At 43.9% G+C, this 20,884-nt stretch overlaps 1 protein-coding gene across 1 annotated transcript in view; it reads right to left on the reverse strand.

Annotated features, from left to right (window-relative positions):
- LOC307074847 (mediator of RNA polymerase II transcription subunit 13-like) overlaps nt 1–20,884 on the reverse strand; it is a 149,821-nt gene that overhangs the window by 26,458 nt on the left and 102,479 nt on the right. The window contains exons 5-11 of the mRNA XM_079735232.1: nt 15,926–16,071; nt 9,005–9,217; nt 5,626–5,790; nt 3,194–3,350; nt 2,815–2,919; nt 1,349–2,125; nt 798–1,011 (exon numbers count right to left, since the gene is read on the reverse strand). Coding sequence (XP_079591358.1) covers nt 798–1,011; nt 1,349–2,125; nt 2,815–2,919; nt 3,194–3,350; nt 5,626–5,790; nt 9,005–9,217; nt 15,926–16,071 — 1,777 coding nt within the window. The remainder of the gene's footprint in view (nt 1–797; nt 1,012–1,348; nt 2,126–2,814; nt 2,920–3,193; nt 3,351–5,625; nt 5,791–9,004; nt 9,218–15,925; nt 16,072–20,884) is intronic.

Raw genomic sequence — 20,884 nt, forward strand, 5'->3', positions numbered from 1 at the left:
CTCCTCCCTTGGATTACCAAGCCATCTGAAAGGATCGCGAAAACGTGGAACTACACACGCCGTTATTCTGAAATCACTAAAAAAATATCCCATTTGGTATGACCAGGTCACTGATATCTTTGCAACACAAACAGCGAGGAGGATTGACTTGATCTATAAACAAGTCCCTCAATCTTAATTGACTTAACACCATGACCAACATTCTGAAACATCCATTAACATCCACATTTGCCTCAAACAATTTTAAGCTTACAGCCCATGTAAATAGTTGTGAAATAATGTTCTTGTTGTTCTTTTAATTGTTTGTTACTCTGACCGTTCTTTCTGATATTGTTGAAAGGATGTTAGTGAATGATTCAGAGCATGATGCATTTTTAATGGGATCACTTTTGGTCTTGTGTCTTCATTTTCTTAAAACAATTGTTGTGAAAATAAACAAAGGCAAATTACAACCAATAGCTTCAGTCAATGAGGGCAAAAATAGGCCCAATGCTAGGCCCAGATTTTTTTATTTTGTTTGACAAATCAAGAGTAGGCCTGATTTGTATAATTGGCTTTGCATCCTTTCCTTCTGGCCTTGTAGTCCAAGACATGATGCCCAACAGCTTTCAAAGTGCAATGCTGCCACTGGTGGATTTGCATACATTTTATTCACATAATTATCCCTCCCGGCTATTTTGTAGCAGGGTTAGCAGGCAAATGGCAACCAAGCGCACAGTCCTTCCTCCCTCACTTTAAAAACCACCAGCTGCCACTGGAATCTATATTTATGGACATGACCCTAACATCTAACCAACCTTGGCCCTCCTGCTGGGTTCCCTTCCCTGGCCCCTGAGTCTCTTGGAGGTGGAGAAGGTGTACTCCAGGTCCTCCTTGAAGTCGTAGGGATCCTCCCCAGGCTCCCGGGGCCCCTCCGACCCAGGCCCCGGCCGGACCAGGCTGAAGGTCTGGACGTGCTCCTTCACCCGCTCCTCCGAGATCTTGAAGATCTTCTGGGTCTGCACATACAACCTGGAGAACACAAGAGGTATGACTCATTAATGAGCTCCTCCTAATAAACACCCTGAATACATACTTAATGTTCTAAGAGGAGGAGGAAGAAGTGAATACTTATCCATGTGTATTCCAAAATGTACGCTCTGGTGCATACCGTACACACAACATGATCAAATCATTCACATCCAACAAGCTTCAGGCAGATTGCTCAATATATTTCAGAGATTTGTAATATTAGAATGCAAACACAACCTTTGGGCTTGGAGTCGAACCCCATTGGACTCTCATCCCTGATGGTGCGAGGATTAGGGGTCAACAAACCCTGCCCATAACCCAAACCCGTCTCACTCACCGTTTCAGCGCCAGCCCGTCCGAGGCCGTCTCCATCTTCATCTCCCCCAGGCGATCTATGGGGAGATCAGGGGGCTTTGGTTCGGCCTTGTTGCTGGTGGGCATGCGGTATCCTCTCCACCAGCCCACCCTGGTGTCCTTGGGCTCCAGCAGGGCTGCGTACAGGGCCGTCTCACTGGGCATCATCCCCCCCAACCCGGAGCCTCCTCCCCCCACTCCTCCATCCGGGCAGGGGGGCAGGTCCACAGGGACGTCCAGCAGGGGGTCCCGGGGGTCCTGCTCCCGGGGGTCCTGCTCCCGTGGGTCCTGCTTCAGGGGGTCCTGCTCCCGGGGGTCCTGCTCCCGGGGGTGTGGACTGAGCGTGGGGGGCAGCGGAGAACTGGGGGAGTGCAGCAGGGACCTGGGATTTGGCCTCCTGACGTCCGAAAGGGTCTTGGTGAACCTGCAGCCGGGCCCGGAGGGGGGTTCCAGACAGGTCTGCTGCTCCAGGGAGGCCAGACCCCCCAGCGGTGGAGCGGAGGACGACTCTGTATCGAAGTTGGCATCTGTGGCAACACACACACGGTGGTGGAAAGGGGGCGCAGCGACGAACCGTTTGGACGGCTTCTCCCCCTTCTCACACTTGTCGGAGCCTTTGGCGTGCTTGGCCGAGGAAAGGAGGTAGGAGGAGGAAGAGCCGGAGGAGGAGGAGGAGCAGGAGGAGAGGACAGAGTTGGCTCCGGCCGACAGGTTAGCAGTGGAATGGTTGGAGGCGTTGGCTTTGGCCTGCTGCTTGGACCTGAAAGCAATGGAAAACTCTCAGGGCGCTGGGTCAGCTATGTTCGCATGATACGCCTAATCTACTCTATATCATTTAAATATTTGGATAGTGTTTTTAATTATGCGTAATACTATTCATTCAGTTATTTCTACTCTATATAGCACCACCGCCGGGAGGCGATCACGGGCAACAATCCTTTTCTCCTCCATGTCACAGTTCAATCTGGATGTCACGGAGTCAAAGCCAAAGTTCCTTTCCCCCAATTCCTTCTCAACCATGGCTGAGATAACCCCCACTACGAGTCTCGTTGTGGAAGTACCAGAGATGTCAGAGAACCCGACAGTCTAGTCTTTTCACCAAATGGGAGCTTTAAGTAGCATATTTTATTACGTATATTACTGTTCATTCAGATATTTGTACTCCATATCATTGTAATATTTTAAGAAGCATTTTGGATTATGTATAATAATGTCCACCAATGTCCAACTATTTCTGTTACATATCATTTTAGGACTACTGGAACACTACTGGGGGTGGGTTCATTATGTAGGACTACTGCAGGTGGGTTCATGATGTAGGACTACTGCAGGTGGGTTCATGATGTAGGACTACTGTAGGTGGGTTCATGATGTAGGACTACTGCGGGTGGATTCATGATGTAGGACTACTGGGGGTAGGTTCATAATGTAGGACCTCAGTACTCCTACCTGTAACAGGAGCAGGGTGCCCTGGCTCCTAGGTCGTTGAAGTCCCATGTGGTCACCCCATTCAACACCTCGTCCATTGGCATCAGTTCACTGCTCTCAGTCCACCTACAAGAAGGAGTGAATGGTTGAATAAATGAATGGGTGGATGAATTCTAGTCCAGTTTTACTTATTTTTGATGAATGTCTGTTGGTTGTCAGGTATTTTGCTCAAGGATACGGACAATGGGGTTCAAACCCAGACCCTTATGACTTGCGGTCAGTACACCCTTACCCCTGACTATCCTGGACCGTCAGATCTGTGGATCAGGACGAGGGAACTGAAGACATGGGGACTAGTTAGACTAGACTAGAGAAAGAGTTGTTACTTCAGTTCACTTACTTCTGCTGATGCTGGTTGAGATAACACTCCCTCCACGCCTGATGAACCACATGGTCAGTTAAACTTTTCCCAGAATGCTTTGGGCTCAGGTTGGTGATCCCAATGGTGGTTTCTTGAGGGGTAACACTAGAGACCGTGGTCACAAAGCCGCTGTCCGCTGAAATAACACACAACAACAAAATGGCCTCTGTGAGAAGGTGGATGAAACTGTATTTTTCTTACTTTAATATACCCCTGTGACATGTAGCCTCATTAAAACATTGTAATATATGCAAAACTACTGTGGGCAACCCCAGGGTTAGTTATATTAGCATAAACTATCAAAGACTATTAAAGATGTTTATATATATATATATATATATACAGTGGGGCAAAAAAGTATTTAGTCAGCCTCCAATTGTGCAAGTTCTCCCACTTAAAAAGATGAGAGAGGCCTGTAATTTTCATCATAGGTATACCTCAGCTATGAGAGACAAAATGAAAAAGAAAAATCTAGAAAATCACATTGTCTGATTTTTAAAGAATTTATTTGCAAATTATGGAGGAAAATAAGTATTTGGTCAATAACAAAAGGTCATCTCAATACTTTGTTACATGCCCTTTGTTGGCAATGACAGAGGTCAAACGTTTTCTGTAAGTCTTTACAAGGTTTTCACACACTGCTGCTGGTATTTTGGCCCATTCCTCCATGCAGATCTCCTCTAGAGCAGTGATGTTTTTGGGCCACACAGACTTTCAACTCCCTCCAAAGATTTTCTATGGGGTTGAGATCTGGAGACTGGCTAGGCCACTCCAGGACCTTGAAATGCTTCTTACGAAGCCACTCCTTCGTTGCCCGGGCGGTGTGTTTGGGGTCATTGTCATGCTGAAAGACCCAGCCACATTTCATCTTCAGTGCCCTTGCTGATGGAAGGAGGTTTTCACTCAAAATCTCACGATACATGGCCCCATTCATTCTTTCCGTCATACGGATCAGACGTCCTGGTCCCTTGGCAGAAAAACAGCCCCAAAGCATGATGTTTCCACCCCCATGCTTCACTGTAGGTATGGTGTTCTTTGGATGCAACTCAGCATTCTTTCTCCTCCAAACACGACGAGTTGAGTTTTTACCAAAAAGTTCTATTTTGGTTTCATCTGACCATATGACATTCTCCCAATCCTGTTCTGGATCATCCAAATGCTCTCTAGCAAACTTCAAACGGGCCCGGACATGCACTGGCTTTAGCAGGGAGAAACGTCTGGCACTGCAGGATTTGAGTCCCTGGCGGCGTAGTGTGTTAGTGATGGTAGCCTTTGTTACTTTGGTCCCAGCTCTCTGGAGGTCATTCACTAGGTCCCCCCGTGTTGTTCTGGGATTTTTGTTCACCGTTCTTGTGATCATTTTGACCCCACAGGGGGAGATCTTGCGTGGAGCCCCAGATCGAGGGAGATTATCAGTGGTCTTGTATGTATTCCATTTCCTAATAATTGCTCCCACAGTTGATTTCTTCACACCAAGCTGCTTACCTATTGCAGATTCAGACTTCCCAGCCTGGTGCAGGTCTACAATTGTGTTTCTGGTGTCCTTTGACAGCTCTTTGGTCTTGGTCATAGTGGAGTTTGGAGTGTGACTGTTTGAGGTTGTGGACAGGTGTCTTTTATACTGATAAGGAGTTCAAACAGGTGCCATTAAAACAGGTAACAAGTGGAGGACAGAGGAGCCTCTTAAAGAAGAAGTTACAGGTCTGTGACAGCCAGAAATCTTGCTGGTTTGTAGGTGACCAAATACTTATTTTCCACCATAATTTGCAAATAAATTCTTAAAAAATCAGACAATGTGATTTTCTGGATTTTTTTTTTTCATTTTGTCTCTCATAGCTGAGGTTTACCTATGATGAAAATTACAGGCCTCTCTCGTCTTTTTAAGTGGGAGAACTTGCACAATTGGTGGCTGACTAAATACTATTTTGCCCCACTGTATATATATAGAGGGACAATACCATCGCTATGATAAATATATCGCTACTAGTTTAGTACGATTGTCTGTATGTACTTAATGGTTTGTTTATCTTATTAATTCTACAGTACAATTAATTTGTTTTCTATTATCGGACCTAATTGTCTGCACGCTCGTTCGGAAAGTTTAATTAGATGTTGATTGAGTGTTTTTGACGATGTGCTCACAGTTTCACGGAGAATCAGATGGCTTTAATAAGTCTATTTTTTCGATCCATTGATTGTCTGTAGTTATCTGTATGCTTAATCTAAATTGCATAAGTGTTCAGCAGGGTCAACAGCTCTTTAATTATTTGTCATTATCTGGGCAACTGCCATTTGTCCTTTATACCTTTTTGAATCATGTTTTGAATCACATTTCTTCTTCTTCTTAATATGACCAAGCATAGGTGTTCTGCATGCACTATGTTTGAGCCCATTGCCTAGTGTAAATGTACCTGAGCAGGGCTGTTCGGGGGAGGTGGGGGGCGTGAGGGGCGCGCTGCAGTGGCTGGGCTCCCGGTGCAGGCCGGGCGCCCCTGGTACTTGCGGGGGGCTACGCACCAGCAGGTCGCTCTGGGCAATTAGCACGAAGGCAGCTGGATAAGTCATCCTCACGCCACCTTGGAGAGAGAGAGGTGGAAAGAGAGAGAGTCAGTGTCGTTGCTCGCAGTGAGAGAGCAAAGCGACCACTGCCATCTGTTTGAACTGCTGCTCTGGAAAGGTAAAACAAAATAATTAAAATTAAGCAACACACCGTTTTGGACGCGTTTTTTAGGGATGGTCTGGTTTTTAATGAATATATTATTTCCCTGCTGCTGTTGTACTTGAGCCACCTCACTTACAGTTTTTCTCGAACGTATACACACACAAAATGGAACTATGCACACAATTCTGAAAACTTGAAGCTCATGTATCAACCACAAGACTTCAGACTGCTAAACTCTAAGCACAATTCCACTGTTTTCACATTTTTGCTAAACTCTAAGCACAACTCTCATCATTTAGCAAACTTGGTTCACCTGAATCACACTGGCCTTCAAAACGCAACAAATTACCAATAAGTCTAACTCACTTCTCACCTGTTCAAACTCAACTGGCAAAACACTTCAATCATGTGTCATAAAAGAGGACTCGGTGAGCTCTAATGTGCTGTAGATATGGTACTTTGGCCTGATCAGGATTGGAGGTGGGATACATACTGATTTACATGTAGATCTGTTTCACCTCATTTATATTCTTATTTTTATTTTTTGTTGGCCTAAGAAAAGCTTTTATGCAGTCAGTTCAGCTGAACATTTTACTGTATTACAGTAAAAAAAAAAAAAATTGCTTTGTTACCTTTTTGTACTTGTACTTGCACTCATTTCATCATTACATCCCCCGAAAGACAGTCTAAACATTTTCTTACTGTAGTGTTTTTCATTTTACTTATCAGTGCAATTACTGTACTGTAGTTTACCAAAATAGGTAACATTGGTGTATTTTCAGAACAATGTTGCAGCATCAACTATAGGTATACAGTATAACTCTGGGAAGCTGGGTTTTTAAGTTTAGCCCATTGGAGCTCATTGGATAGACAAATATGCATTGTATCCTATTCTGATAGGATTGTGTCAATGCAATACTTATATGATATATTCAAAGTATTGTATTACAATATGGCAACTGTCTTTATACTATATGTACCACCTAATTGCAACTTTAAAAAAGAAAGCTATTTCTAAACAATTTTATACATTGGAATATGTAACATGGCCTCATAAAGCCAAAACATATGTAAATAGTATTTTGATGGAAGTGTTTTGAATTGATCACACCAGTGTTTAATTGATGCTCTCTAAGAGATAGTAATTTGATAGTTTTATCCACCTTCTCACAGGCCTTTTTGTTGTTGTGTGTTATTTCAGCGGACAGTGGTTTTGTGACTACGGTCTCTAGTGTTACCCCTCAAGAAACCACCATTGGGATCACCAACCTGAGCCCAAAGCCTTCTGGGAAAAGTTTAACTGACCATGTGGTTCATCAGCCGTGGAGGGAGTGTTATCTCAACCACCATCAGCAGAAGTAAGTGAACTGAAGTAACAACTCTTCCTCTAGTCTAGTCTAACTAGTCCCCATGTCTTCAGTTCCCTCATCCCGATCCACAGAACTGCCATCCGACTGTCCAGGATAGTCAGGGGTAAGGGTGTCCTGACCGCAAGCCATAAAGGTCTGGGTTTGAACCCCATTGTCCGTATCCTTGAGCAAGATACCTGACAACCAACAGACATTCATCAAAAAGAAGTAAAACCGGACTAGAATTCATCCACCCATTCATTTATTCAACCATTCACTCCTTCTTGTAGGTGGACTGAGGGCAGTGAACTGATGCCAATGGACGAGGTGTTGAATGGGGTGACCACATGCGACTTCAACGGCCTAGGAGCCAGGGCACCCTGCTCCTGTTACAGGTAGGAGTACTGAGGTCCTACATTATGAACCTGCAGCCACAGCTCACTGCAACCACACTTTGCTGATGACTATCGGCTCAATGCGAAAGAGACAGAGAGAGAGAGAGAGAGAGAGAGAGAGAGGGAGAGAGAGAGGGAGAGAGAGAGAGAGCCAGAGAGAGAGAGAGAGTGAGAGGGAGCGCGCGCGAGAGAGAGAGCATTGAACAGTGAGAAGGAATCAATGCGTATCCTCATTGTTTGCCGTGCGACATCAGTATGATCAAATGGGATTCTCACACACGAAAGAGCTTGATTCCCTGTATTGTACGTGTGGTGGTAATGGTGTGGTGGTGGTGATGGTGTTGGTGATGGTGGTGGGGTTGATGATGATGTGATGGTCGTGATGGTTTAGCGGTGAGGTGGGGGTGTTGGTGGTGGTGGGGATGATGGTGGTGGTGGTGATGATGGTGGTGGTGGGGGTGGTGAGGGGGTTGGTGGTAGGGGTTGTGATGTTGGTTTTGGTGATGGTGATGGTGGTGGTGGTGGGGGTGGTGGTGGTGGAGGTGATGGTGGTGGTGGTGGTGGAGGTGGTCATGGTGGTGGTGGAAGTGATGATAGTGGTGGTGGTGATAGTGGTGGTGATAGTGGTGGTGGTGGTGGTGATGCTGATAGTGGTGGTGGTGGTGATAGTGGTGGTGGTGATGGTGGTGGTGACGTCGGCAGAGGTGAAGGTGGTGGAGTTGGTGGTGGTGGTGGTGTTGGTGGTGGTGGTTGTGTTGGTGGTAGTGGTGGAGGGTGGTGAGGTTGGGGTGGTGGTGGTGAGGTCGCTGATGGTGGTGTTGGTGGGATAGTGACACCATTTCTTTGCTTTTCGCAGGCTGCTTACTGACTAAAGATCAAAATTGAATTGGGTGTCGATACTGCGTTAACCGTGTGTGCAAAGTAAAACAAAGCCTCTGGAATCCAGCGAGAGGCTCTTCGCAGTGTGTCAATACTTCTCTCTGGTACCCTGGGTATTGCGTCCCTCCTTACCTACCATTCGTCTCACTTCAAAAAGGCAACACCTAAGGGATAATGTACAGGTCTGTACTGGTCATTACTGCAAAATAACGCAAACCGCTTCGCTGGACATTATCCTAAATAAATCAAGAATTGTGTAAATAAATATAACAACAAAAGGATTAGATTGATTGATAAATGATTTCATTGTTTCCGCTACATAAATACATTCTACAGTTGGAATGTTGTGTCCATAGCAACGGTCTGTTCTTCAAAGCAGCAGTCTGCTAGGTGAAATAATAGACCGTAGAACGCCTAGTTGACCAATCAGGATCAAGTCTTCAACGTAGACATGTGATAATTATAAATATCACATGTGAATACATTTTGAAAGATCCTTCCTCACCTACGATGACCTCGACCGCCACGTGACATGTGGGGTCATAGGCCCGCTCTCCTGGCTCCCTGTCCTTCTCCAGGTCTCTCTCCTCCTCCACCTTGCGCAGCACCATGGGGTAGAAGTAGCTCCACTCCTCCATTAGTTTCCTCACCGCCGGGTCGCTCATCTTGTAGGCCTGGCCCGTCAATGTGCCACTTAGCCCGTATGGACTCAGGATCACTACGCAGACACACGCACACACACACACGCACACATACACATACACATGCACAAACATACATACACACGCACGCACATACACACATGCACGCACACACATCCACACATGCACGCACACACATACTCACATGCAAAAAACAGACCATCTGAATTAACGAACGAATCAAACAAACGAATCAAACGAAAAAATCGTGATAGTGAACGGAACTGAAAGAACCGATTCCCGGAAAATAATAATTTTGCCCATCCCTAGTGAGCTGGGAACCATACATATATCTATATCTATCTATCTATCTATCTATCTATCTATCTATCTATCTATCTATCTATCTATATATATATATATCACTCCTTCTCAAGGTCTCCCTCCCATTTGGGTTTTGGGAGATTTCCTTGTTTTACTTTTTAGGGTTGAGGCGTTAAAGGAGACTTTTATGGTGTTTTCCCAACAAGTAAACATAGTATTTGAGTTCCAGAAAACATGTTTTGAAGCTGTTTGCTGGTAATAGCTTTTAGGAGCTTTTGCCTACCGCTATCTGTTTCAGCAAATGCAAATGAGCTGCTACCCATTGACCAATGAGCTGTCAGACTGAACCACAGCATGGAGGGGAAGGGATTGTTGCAGTTTGCGGACTCCTGGAGCTCTATATCTATATAATATAATAGTAACATTATATATGGGTATTTATATAATCTATATAATATAATATAATATCTAATATCACGGCAAAAAGCTATGTGCGCTTTGGATGATATTATGAATAAAAAAGACTGCGTCTGACGTCTCTGGTACTTCCACAACAAGTAAAGACTCGTAGTGGGGGATATCTGCCATGGTTGAGAAGAATTGGGGGAAAGGAACTTTGGCCTTGACTATCTGAAGTCCATGAAACGCGACATGGAGGAGAAAGGGATTGTACTTCGGGAGCTGAGCTGCCGGACTGCCGCCGAGCTCCCCGCGCCGGAGCTGCCAGCTTCGGCGGCAGTTCAGCGCCTGGAGTGCACCCGCCGGAGCTGCCGGACTGTCGGCCAGACGGCTTTGACGGTATGGAGCCAGTATCCTGCCATAATTCAAACCTGAAAAAAAAAGTTTCAAAGGCATGTAAGTCTGGGTTTGAAAACTCGACACCTTGTAAAAAAGGTTATGCAACACTGAAAAAAGAGATTATAGCCTGAATTTTAAATAAAAAACATCTGCAAACATGATTTTGTGTTCTATTTTATCTTCTTCCTCATTTTCTCCAACACATTTTCAAAGTTTAAAAAATGTCACCAGCGCATTTGCAGTTTCTAATCTGGCACTGTTCTAACAGTGTATTTTATTGTTTCCCGGTTTTGAAACCTTGTAAATGGGATTCTGCAAACAGGTGTCATACATTGAGAAATTAGTTTTGAAAGGTTGAATATTTATTTTTAAAAACGTGTAAAGGTGTAAATTTACACCATTGCAATGTATTTTTTCAGAACTGACATTTCAGCACTGACTTTTCAGAGATTTGACCACGCAGGCGCAAGCTTTGAGTCACGTGATTATTGGCAGTGTTCTGTCGCGCATTCGTTTTGAAACTCCTGACAGTCAAAGGTCTGAAATCGTTGATCTGCAAAAAGGAAAAAATAAACGTTCCTGGGGGCGGGACCATTCGGCTCTAAACCTATTGGTTGCTCTCTGCTGACGTACATTCCAATCACATGTGCCGTTGACCGGGCTGTGCGTGATTGACAGTGCTCTGCCGATGACAAGAATAACAAGCGACCTGCGCTGTTGATTTTGTTTTCCATTTTCTGGAACCATGGCTGGGTACGGAACCCGTAAAGGGACACCGGGGAAAATAAATAAAAATGTAACGTTTCTCGTGAGCACGAGAAAGTATCTCATGAGTACGGGGAAATATCGTGCGCATATCACTGGCAGTGTGTGTGTGTGTGTGTGTGTCGGGGGGGGGGGGGGGGGTGGTGGACGAGCGAGTGATAGCGTGCGTGTCAGTTTAGTGAAGTACTGAACGAGTCCGGTTGTGTGTAAGAATAAAGTACCCAGCCTGTCAAGAATCGGTGGCCGCTTCATTCCAACCATATTCCGACCTATAAGCAGACCCACTGTCGGTAAAAGTGAAGGGTGTTGCCCCCGAGAGAGCATAGGCCCTGTAGAGAACGTCTCCCCTGTGCTCCTCGGTCTGGGAGCCGACAGCAACTAACCATCTTGTAGTTGGAGGCGGAGCGCAAGAGAGTATACGCGATCCAATAATTTGAGATAAAAATTAGGTACATTAATTTGAATGATTTTAGCTTGTGTGTGATTTATCGCGGGCACGGGCACACACAAGCTAAAATCATTCAAATTAATGTGCTATATATTTTTATCTCACACTATTGGAGTGGGTATACTCTCTTGCCTCCAACTACGAGATGGTTAGTGTGACTTATAGGTCGGAATATGGTCGGAATGAAGCGGCCACCGATTCTTGACAGGCTGGGTAATTTATTCCATGGGCGTAAATTTGGTCTCAGCTTGGGTAGGGACACTTTACAGACGTAACCCCAAATCACTAGACTGCATCATGCTGAACAATAAATCCTCTATTTAAAATAAAATCTAGATTTACGTGTGCACTTATTCACATATAAATTACACACACACACACACACTGCCAGTGATATGTACACGATACTTTCTTGTTTCTCCCAAAATCACTAGACTGCATCATGCTGAACAATAAATCACTCACATTTAAAATACACACACACACACACACACCCACACACACTGCCAGTGATATGCGTACGATACTTTCTCGTGCTCACGAGATACTTTCTCGTGCGATCGACATACTCTCTCGTGCGAACAACATACTTTCTCGTGCTCACGAGATACTTTCGCGTGCGCACCAGATACTTTCGCGTGCGCACCAGATACTTTTTCGTGCTCACGAGAAACGTTTTTTTTATTTTTTTTTATCCCATGTCCCTTTACGGGTTCCGTAGGTTCCGTACCCAGCCATGGTTCCAGAAAATGGAAAACAAAATCAAAAGCGCAGGTCACTTGTTATTCTTGTCATCAGCAGAGCACTGTCAATCACGCACAGCCCGGTCAACGGCACATGTGATTGGAATGTACGTCAGCAGAGAGCAACCAATAGGTTTAGAGCCAAATGGTCCCGCACTAGGAACGTTTTTTTTTCCCTTTTTGCAGATCAACGATTTCAGACCTTTGACTGTCAGGATTTTCAAAACGAATGCGCAACAGAGCACTGCCAATAATCATGTGACTCAAAGCTTGCGCCTGTGTGGTCAAATCTCTGAAAAGTCAGTGCTGAAAAGTCAGTTCTGAAAAAATACATTGCAATGGTGTACATTTACACCTTTACAAGTTTTTAAAAATAAATATTCAACCTTTCAAAACTTATTTCTCAATGTATGAACCCCTGTTTGCAGAATCCCATTTACAAGTTTTCAAAACCGGGAAACAATGAAATACACTGTTAGAACAGTGCCAGATTTGAAACTCTGCAAATGCGCTGGGGACATTTTTTAAACTTTGAAAATGTGTTTGTGAAAAAGATTTAACTTTGAAAATGTGTTGGTGAAAATGATGAAGATAAAATAGAACACAAAATCATGTTTGCAGACGTTTAAATTCTTTTTTCAGGCTATAATCTCTTTTTTCAGTGTTGCGAAACCTTTTTTACAAGGAGTTTTCAAACCCAGACTTACAAGCCTTTGAAACATTTTTTTTTCAGGTTTGAATTATGGCAGGATACTGGCTCCATGCGACGCCGGCCGGCGGGGGTAGCTCGGCGGCAGACCGGCAGCTCAGCTCCGGGAGTAAATCCCTTTCTCCTCCGGACTGCCGCCGGAGCTTCGGTGGCAGTGCGGCAACCCCGGCGAGGGGAGCTCAGCGGCAGTCCGGCAGATAAAGGGATTGTACTCCTGGAGCTGAGCTGCCGCAGAGCTACCCCCGCCGGAGCTGCTCGTCCGCTGGTCCACAAAATCTTAGCTATGCTCTGATTGGAGGGGAGTGGGGAAGTGGGAGGTAATATTCAAGTGTGCCCCCTTCCTACGTAGGAGGGGGTGCCGAAACTGACTCGCTCGTTTGGTAACTGTAGGCGGGTTTCTTTCAGAAATGCATATCTCACTCAAAAAATCATGTACAGACTTTTTTCAAAGTTTGTATGCATGTGGGAGCACCACAGACCCAAAGCAACACCCCAAATCCCAGGAAAAGTGTTGTTTTCAGAATATGTCCCCTTTAAGGATGAGTGTGTGGCTCTCACTGTTCTGAAGTGCTGAACAAAACACACCCGAGCACTACATAACAAACCCCAGCAAAGCACAACACAACACATTACAACACAACACAACAAAAACACCCCGGAACAGCACAACACAAAACAATACAAAATACCCCACCCCAGCACAACACAACACAACACAACACAACACAACACAACGCACCCCAGCACAGCACAACACAACACATTACAACACAACACAACAAAACAAACCCCAGGGCCTCGTTTCCCGATAACAATGGATCTTCGCTCGTACGATCATTCTCACGATGGATCTTAGGAACCATCGTGAATTTCTTTGGAGCGTTTCCCGAAACTCCTCTTAACATCAACGCGCGTTCACTGCACTCACGACGTTTGTAGGATTGTAACTGTCCACTGACACGGTGCTGAAACGGGCTATGTAGGAGGGGGAGACGCAGGAATGTCGCAGGAAAATGGGGTTAAAAAGGGTTCAAATATCTCCCCATCAAGGCCAACAGCAGAGTAGCCTACGAAAAGAATAGACTGCAATAATATGAATGCTAAAGATATTAAAACACAATTGATTAGGCCTAGGCCGACATATGCTATATCAATCCTAATCCTGAACGCACTGTGCATACATTTTTTCACGGCATTTCCACCCCTGAAATGGTGGATATTACAAAAATCCAAATTAGCTTGTGTGATAACTACATTTATCTTAATGTGCTGATTTCTATAACATATTTTGTGCAGCAAAGTGAGCCGACTTTATCTGATTCCGCATAAGGTTTCATTGATTGACGCACTCTCTAGTCTAGAATATTTGTAGACATTAAAAATGCAACGTTCCATTCATTCGTTATCATTCAAACGCAGAGGCTAGGCATTGACACACGGCTATTGCTGACCCGATTAGGAGAGCTTGGTCTAGATCCTGCCCATATTGTTGGGCAGGATGAGGTAGGCTATAGGTCTTTTTACACTGCCAAGCCGGTTCAGTCGCAGCTTGGCACGCCCGGCGATTTCACCTTCTTATCTCAAGTTTCCTGTGTAAAACCGAGGGGGTCAAATCCCCCGTTCGTCACGGCGCAGGCTTTCTTGGGTCACTAGGGAAGGCGGGGCTGCGCACGGAGTCTCTGACCTCTTTAGAATAATTTGTATTATTGCATACTCCCGAATGTTTTCTTTTTTTTATGAATGAAGACACCCGCATGCAATATTGAGTTCACGTCTGAGTGTAGACTACAAACGCGATTAACTATGGTCAGGGATGTTCGTTACTGTCTAGACAGGGTCCAATAAATAGTGAACTTCATCACAGCCTCACCAAAGCGCCTACAGTGCTTAATGCTAACAATCGCAACAAAAAACGCCTGCAGAAATTCTCAGACACCCGCTGGTCTCAGCATGATGCATGTCTACAGTAGCCTATGTCTTCTGTCATTGATCAATATGAGGACATTTTAACCACGATGGTTGAATTAAAATCAGAGGGAGACAGCAAGTGCAGCTCGAAAGCGACCTCCCACACAAGAGGGATCATTTGATTTTATTATATGCCTTGTGACGTGGCGATTGATTGGTACATTTCGGCTGCGCATGTATTTTTGGAATTTTAAATTGCTGCAATAAATTATGTTGTTGTTGACTTCTAACATGTCTCTATCTTTGCTGTTTAAATCTAACAGTAGTCTATGAGTAATATATCGGCGGTAACCACTGTTTTTGGTTAAAAATTGTGCCAGCTGGGCATTCCGTGGTATTTGATGTGTTTTAATAAAACACATCCAATACACGGAATGTCCGCTGGTGACGCCACTGAGGCTATAGAAGCTAACAATGCTCTTAGCATCCTACGAGTACCCCTGGAGTCCTCGTTAGCTAAGAGCGTTTTCACGACGTTCGTTACCAACGATGCTTTCGGGAAACGGTGTGAAAACTGTACGATGCTTGTACGACGCACTTCACGACCCACTTAGGCTAACGATGCTTTCAGGAAACTGGGCCCAGCACAGCACACACACCACAAGACAAAACACCACAGAACAACCTCAGCACACCACAACACAAAACAATAGAACACAGCACAGCACTGAACACTGAAGTAAAATCCTGCCAGATATTCTGAGGGCTGGTGTTCTAGTGTTGATGTTCTGAGGGTTGGTGTTCTAGTGTTGATGTTCTGAGGGGTAGTGTTCTAGTGTTGATGTTCTTATGGGTGGTGTTCTAGTGTTGATGTTCTGAGGGGTGGGGTTCTAGTGTTGATGTTCTGAGGGGTGGTGTTCTAGTGTTCATGTTGTGAGGGGTGGTGTTCTAGTATTGATAGTGTGAGGGGTGGTGCTCAAGTGTTGATGTTCTGAGGGGTGGTATTCTAGTGTTGACGTTCTGAGGGGTGGTATTCTAGCGCTGAGGGTTGGTGTTCTCGTGTTGGGGTGACAGAGGCGGGGGGGTAAACCTTGGACGGCGGAGGAGGAGGTCTGTGCCAGGTGGATGTGGTCCTCAGTGATGTGGTAGGCAGGCTGGTGCTGGGAGATCTCCACGCTGGTGCACACGTTGCTCTCCCCGTGGAGGAAGAAGGAGAAGGAGCAGGACAAGTGCTCGCTGGGGAGGCAGACAGAGAGACCAACGTTATACATTTAAATATTAGGGCCCGATTTTAACGTTCTGAAACGCAAGTTAGAAGCGCGAAACGCAAGTTGCTTTGTGGTAAGATCTCTGCCGCTGTTGCTATTATACCGGCGGATAAATGATTTTTGTGCCCAACGCAATTCTAAAATGGGTTGGTCTGAAACCTGTAGGTGTGTTTTGGGCGTAACGTGCAACAAACCAATTCCATCTCCCATCCCCTTTAAAAGCCAGCGCATTTGAACTTTACAAGTTGATATAGTCTCCGCTGAGACAGATGCATGACCACATGAATTTGAAACTTCAAATGGCTCAGTTTATGGCCCAATAATAGGCCTCATTCACACATGGAATAGTGTTTTCTTCTACAACTTCAGAAACACTGAGTTGTCATGTCAATTTTGGCAAAGAGAACTTAACACATATATGATATGCGGTCCTGTGGCCGCAACTGTGGGTCTATTTAGTGATATGCGGCAATACATTAACAAACATTGTTTCTTACCAGTATTGTATACATTATCGTTATCAACTTGTGTTCAAAAAATTCATGTATCCCCCAGTTAATATACATCGCCATGGACTGTATTATGCGTTACATGTTTAGTTTGCGTGTTTAATCAGATGAGTGCACACACACGCGCAAAGCATCACCCGCATTAATTCATTCTTTTAACATTATTTTCTCACTGGCGGTAAAACTATGTTTTCTCACGATCAAATACTCATCAATCCTATAAATTATGGGCTTGTACTAGGGATGGGCACGAGTACTAAATTCCAAACTCGAGTGATCAAATTAATTCCTCAAGGAACAATCGAGTACTCGTTTAAAACTAATCGACTTTTAGAATGCAACCCATCTGCAGCAGGAATAGGCCTAATGGCAATATTAGCAACCAAACATTTAATGCTTATACTCAATCAAAACAGTCAGAGTTATCAGAGTATTCATTATTATTTTGCAAACATTCAAAACACATTTTCCTTACAAGATTAAATATGCGTCTCACAATTTAAATCACATCGAACAAAGGCCTGTAACGGTTTAAAAAGAAAAACGAAAAAAGTAGCCTAACCATTGCAAATAATTTAACGCTGCAAATAAAAAGGAAGCAAATGAACTATGATCTTATGTTTTATTTATGTTTTTGTTATAATGCAAACGTGCATGTTGCAGAAAATGTGCAACAGCGCCCCCTGGGGTCACACTTTTCGGTGGGTCGCAGAATTCGGGGCAACACCGGGATTACAGCTGCGTCTTGCGGCGGTGAAAATAGCCGACACACTTGGTTGCTGCTTTCCCGAACTCACCTTTGTGTTTCAGGAGCATATGTTGCCGCATAGTACTTGTAGTACTCTGGTAGCTCAATTTCGCTTGGCATATTTTACATTTCACCCCATGATCTCCTATTTCTGTAAAGTATTTCAATACTTTGCTGCGCTTTGCTCTAACCACCATCTCTTAACTTTTTGAATTCTGGCAGAAATTTGATACATTTCATTTGCTTTGTGCACACGGCACGCGCCAGTGGCGCTGTCACACCAAAATTGTACCGGGGGCGAAAATTGTACCGCCTACGTAATCCGCGTTCGAAAATTCCAAACCTGCCTGGCAACTGATGATCGCGTCGAACGTTGCCTTGCAACGGATGATCGTGTCGAACGATGACGTCTATTATCTAAATTAAATTAACACAAGCTAGCTAGACTACGATACACTTTAAACACTCAGTTTACTAGCTAAATTCGATTAAACAATTAAATACAATACAAATATAAACTACGATACACTTTAAACACTCAGTTTACTAGCTAAATTCGATTAAACAATGAAATACAATACATATATAAACTACGATACACTTTAAACACTCCGTTTACTAGCTAAATTCAATACAATACAAATATAATGTAAAAACAAGTGTTATCTGTATTGTTATTATTATTTCTTCTTGATGAGCGCGAATGTTTTTTGAAACCTGCCTGGCAACGGACAATCACGTCGAACGATGACGTAATGTTTCGACGCGGATTACGTAGGCGGTACAATTTTCGCCCCCGGTACAATTTTGGTGTGACAGCGCCACACAGAAAATTTATACATTTGCTTCAGAAAACTTGTCTGTGTGTGTACATGCAAACTCAAGTTTGCCTGTCCACCAACCAAGTTCATTTGTAACGAGGAGTACTCGAGTAATCGATTCCTCACGCCCATCCCTAGCTTGTACACAATCTCTCTGTCAAGAAAATATGTGCTTGCTGTACGGTGTTTGTAGATGCATTGTTTTAAAAGTACAACTTCTTACCGCTTTATCAGCTGTTCTTTCCCAAATAATTTAACCAACATTATGAATTACCCTAAAACAAGATTTTGTTTTGGATGGCTGGGATATAGCCTAGTTTTCTCGAGTTTATTATTGTTATATTATTATTTTAACGCATGGCATAGCCTACTACAGTGTTCATTCATGCAGCCCATATGGAGTTTTTTTTTTCCACAATCCACATCATCATCATAATATTTCAATTAGGCTAATTGTTTGAATGTTTGTGCTGTGTATAGCCTACTGGTGTGTAAGCTTATGTTGCAGTTCCGACCAGCCATGGTACGTCAATATAGCAACACCAACTGCACTATCCGCTAGTGCACTTAGACCATGTATTTTCTGGTCAGTGGCACAATTGCTTTTTCGATCAGTAAAATAGCACCATGTAACATTTGCGCCGGAACACCGCTCTCAGGGGGCAAGTGTAGTGGCGCGTGTTTGCTGGGGGGGAAAATCAGCTTTACGCCGGGTGCAAACTAGCAACGATACATGCATCAGTGTAGAAAGTCAATTGCGCAGGGTGGGGCCCTAGATAGGCCGCTAGATCTCTTTGTTAGCTTGGAAATGGGCTCAGAAGACCACGACTTCCAGGAAGAGGTCTTGTTTGACATGGACGCATGATCAATCATGCAAAACACCAGGGAAGAATTCTAGAAAAAAAGTTGTTTTGAAACAAACAAGATTTAAAACGTGTTTTACAACAGAGGTTCTACGAAACAGAATAAAGATATACCACCAGAATGGATGTGAATAATGAATCAACCTGATTGGCCTGTGGTGTGCAGTAGCAATTCTAGGGGCGTGGCCACAGGGGCCCTGGCCCCTGCTGAAATCAGATTGGCCCCTTACGTGGCCCTGTTCCGTCAATCAATTAAATTGTGAGCACTAAAGTAAACTACTAAAAAAGTCACTAAACTTGTTTCTTTTTTTTTTGTTCTGAATTTGCTGTGCTGTGCTGTACTTGGTGTGTGTGTTTGTGTGTGTGTGTGTGTGTGTGTGTGTGTGCGTGTGCGTGTGTGTGTGTTTGTTTGTGGCTTGGTAGGTGGGTGGGTGGGAGTGTGTCCTAAAGTGAATCCTGACGGGCCAGGTCATTAGATTTGGATGAATTTGTATGTATGTATGTATGTATGTATGCATGTGTTGTTGTATGCATTGTATCCTTTATGCACAGAATAAATAAATGAGAAAAGAAAGAAAATTAAGAACTTAACTGGCTCAACATTTTTTATTATCGCGTTTGAAAAAGGTATGACTATCAAAATGTATTTATTTTATTTGTGTGCTTGGAGGTACTCTGTACTTGGCCCCTGAATGTAACATGTGGCCCCTTAATGGCCCCTTTTTCAGAAAAATCCTAGAACCACCACTGGTGGTGTGCCAGAGCTACGTCTTCATTGCTGACAGCCAATGAGAACCCTGTTTCTCTTGAAGACTTTGCACATCTTAAGTGTCTCTGTGGTTCAGACCTTCAGTCCCTCAGGGACGGAGAGACTGAGACCAGCTCGGGGACAGGAGGAACATGGACTCATTCTTAGTGTGGGGGCTCATGTTGTTATTCATAATTTTCTTTTTTAACTGACACATGGGAGAAGGTCCACGGAACACAAGAAACACAACAGGTGCACACAACCTTCTTACATACACCACAGCACCCCTATAGCATTTGTATTATTTAATTAGTCTAAACTTAGCACAAAAAGTAAGGAAATTTGTGTTTGGTAGATTATTTCTCTGTGGTAACAATGCTTTTTGGAAATAAATCTTATACCGTTGGAAAGCCTGTTTAGTTCCTTTTCAAATGGTGCCCCATTTGTAAGGAACATGCATTTGTGGGATGAGCAGCAGCGCTGAGTATGTGGGTTGCGCCCATGAAAAATTTGCCAAATCTTCTCTGCCAATGCCAAACAGCTTAAGTTTATTTCTGTTGTTGTTATTGGTTGATGTTATTATTATTTACTCATTATTATTTAAGTACATTTTAAGTCAATTTAAGTAAATTTTTTCTTTGAGAATAAATAAAGTAATAAACCATTCGTACAACCATGTAACAATCTATCTATCTAGCTAAAATAATTTTCATGAATGGAAATTACCATAAAGTACACTATGAGCTTTCACTACAGCTTTACATCCAATTGCACAAATAATGAGTTGAATGAACAAACGACGACTTCTTCGAATGATTAAACTGCAAATTAATCTATATGACTCACCTTTGTTGGCGACGTGGCAAAAAACGTGGCGAAATTTACTTTTTAAGAACACGCCCTTGCTTGGGTGCGAGCACATCCTACCAAGGGTGAAAATCGCGGGACACCGTCTCAAACGTGTTTCACGTCTACCCGACAACACTGATCACCTTGACCCCTGTGTGTTCAGGTCCTAACTGCATGGATGCCCTCACAGCCAGCAGGCCGTGGCTTTACGTTCCTCCAAGAGATTCTCCTCTCACACATTTC

The sequence above is a fragment of the Pollachius pollachius genome (genome assembly GCF_949987615.1).
Source record: "Pollachius pollachius genome assembly, chromosome: 4".
Taxonomy (NCBI): Eukaryota; Metazoa; Chordata; class Actinopteri; order Gadiformes; family Gadidae; genus Pollachius; species Pollachius pollachius.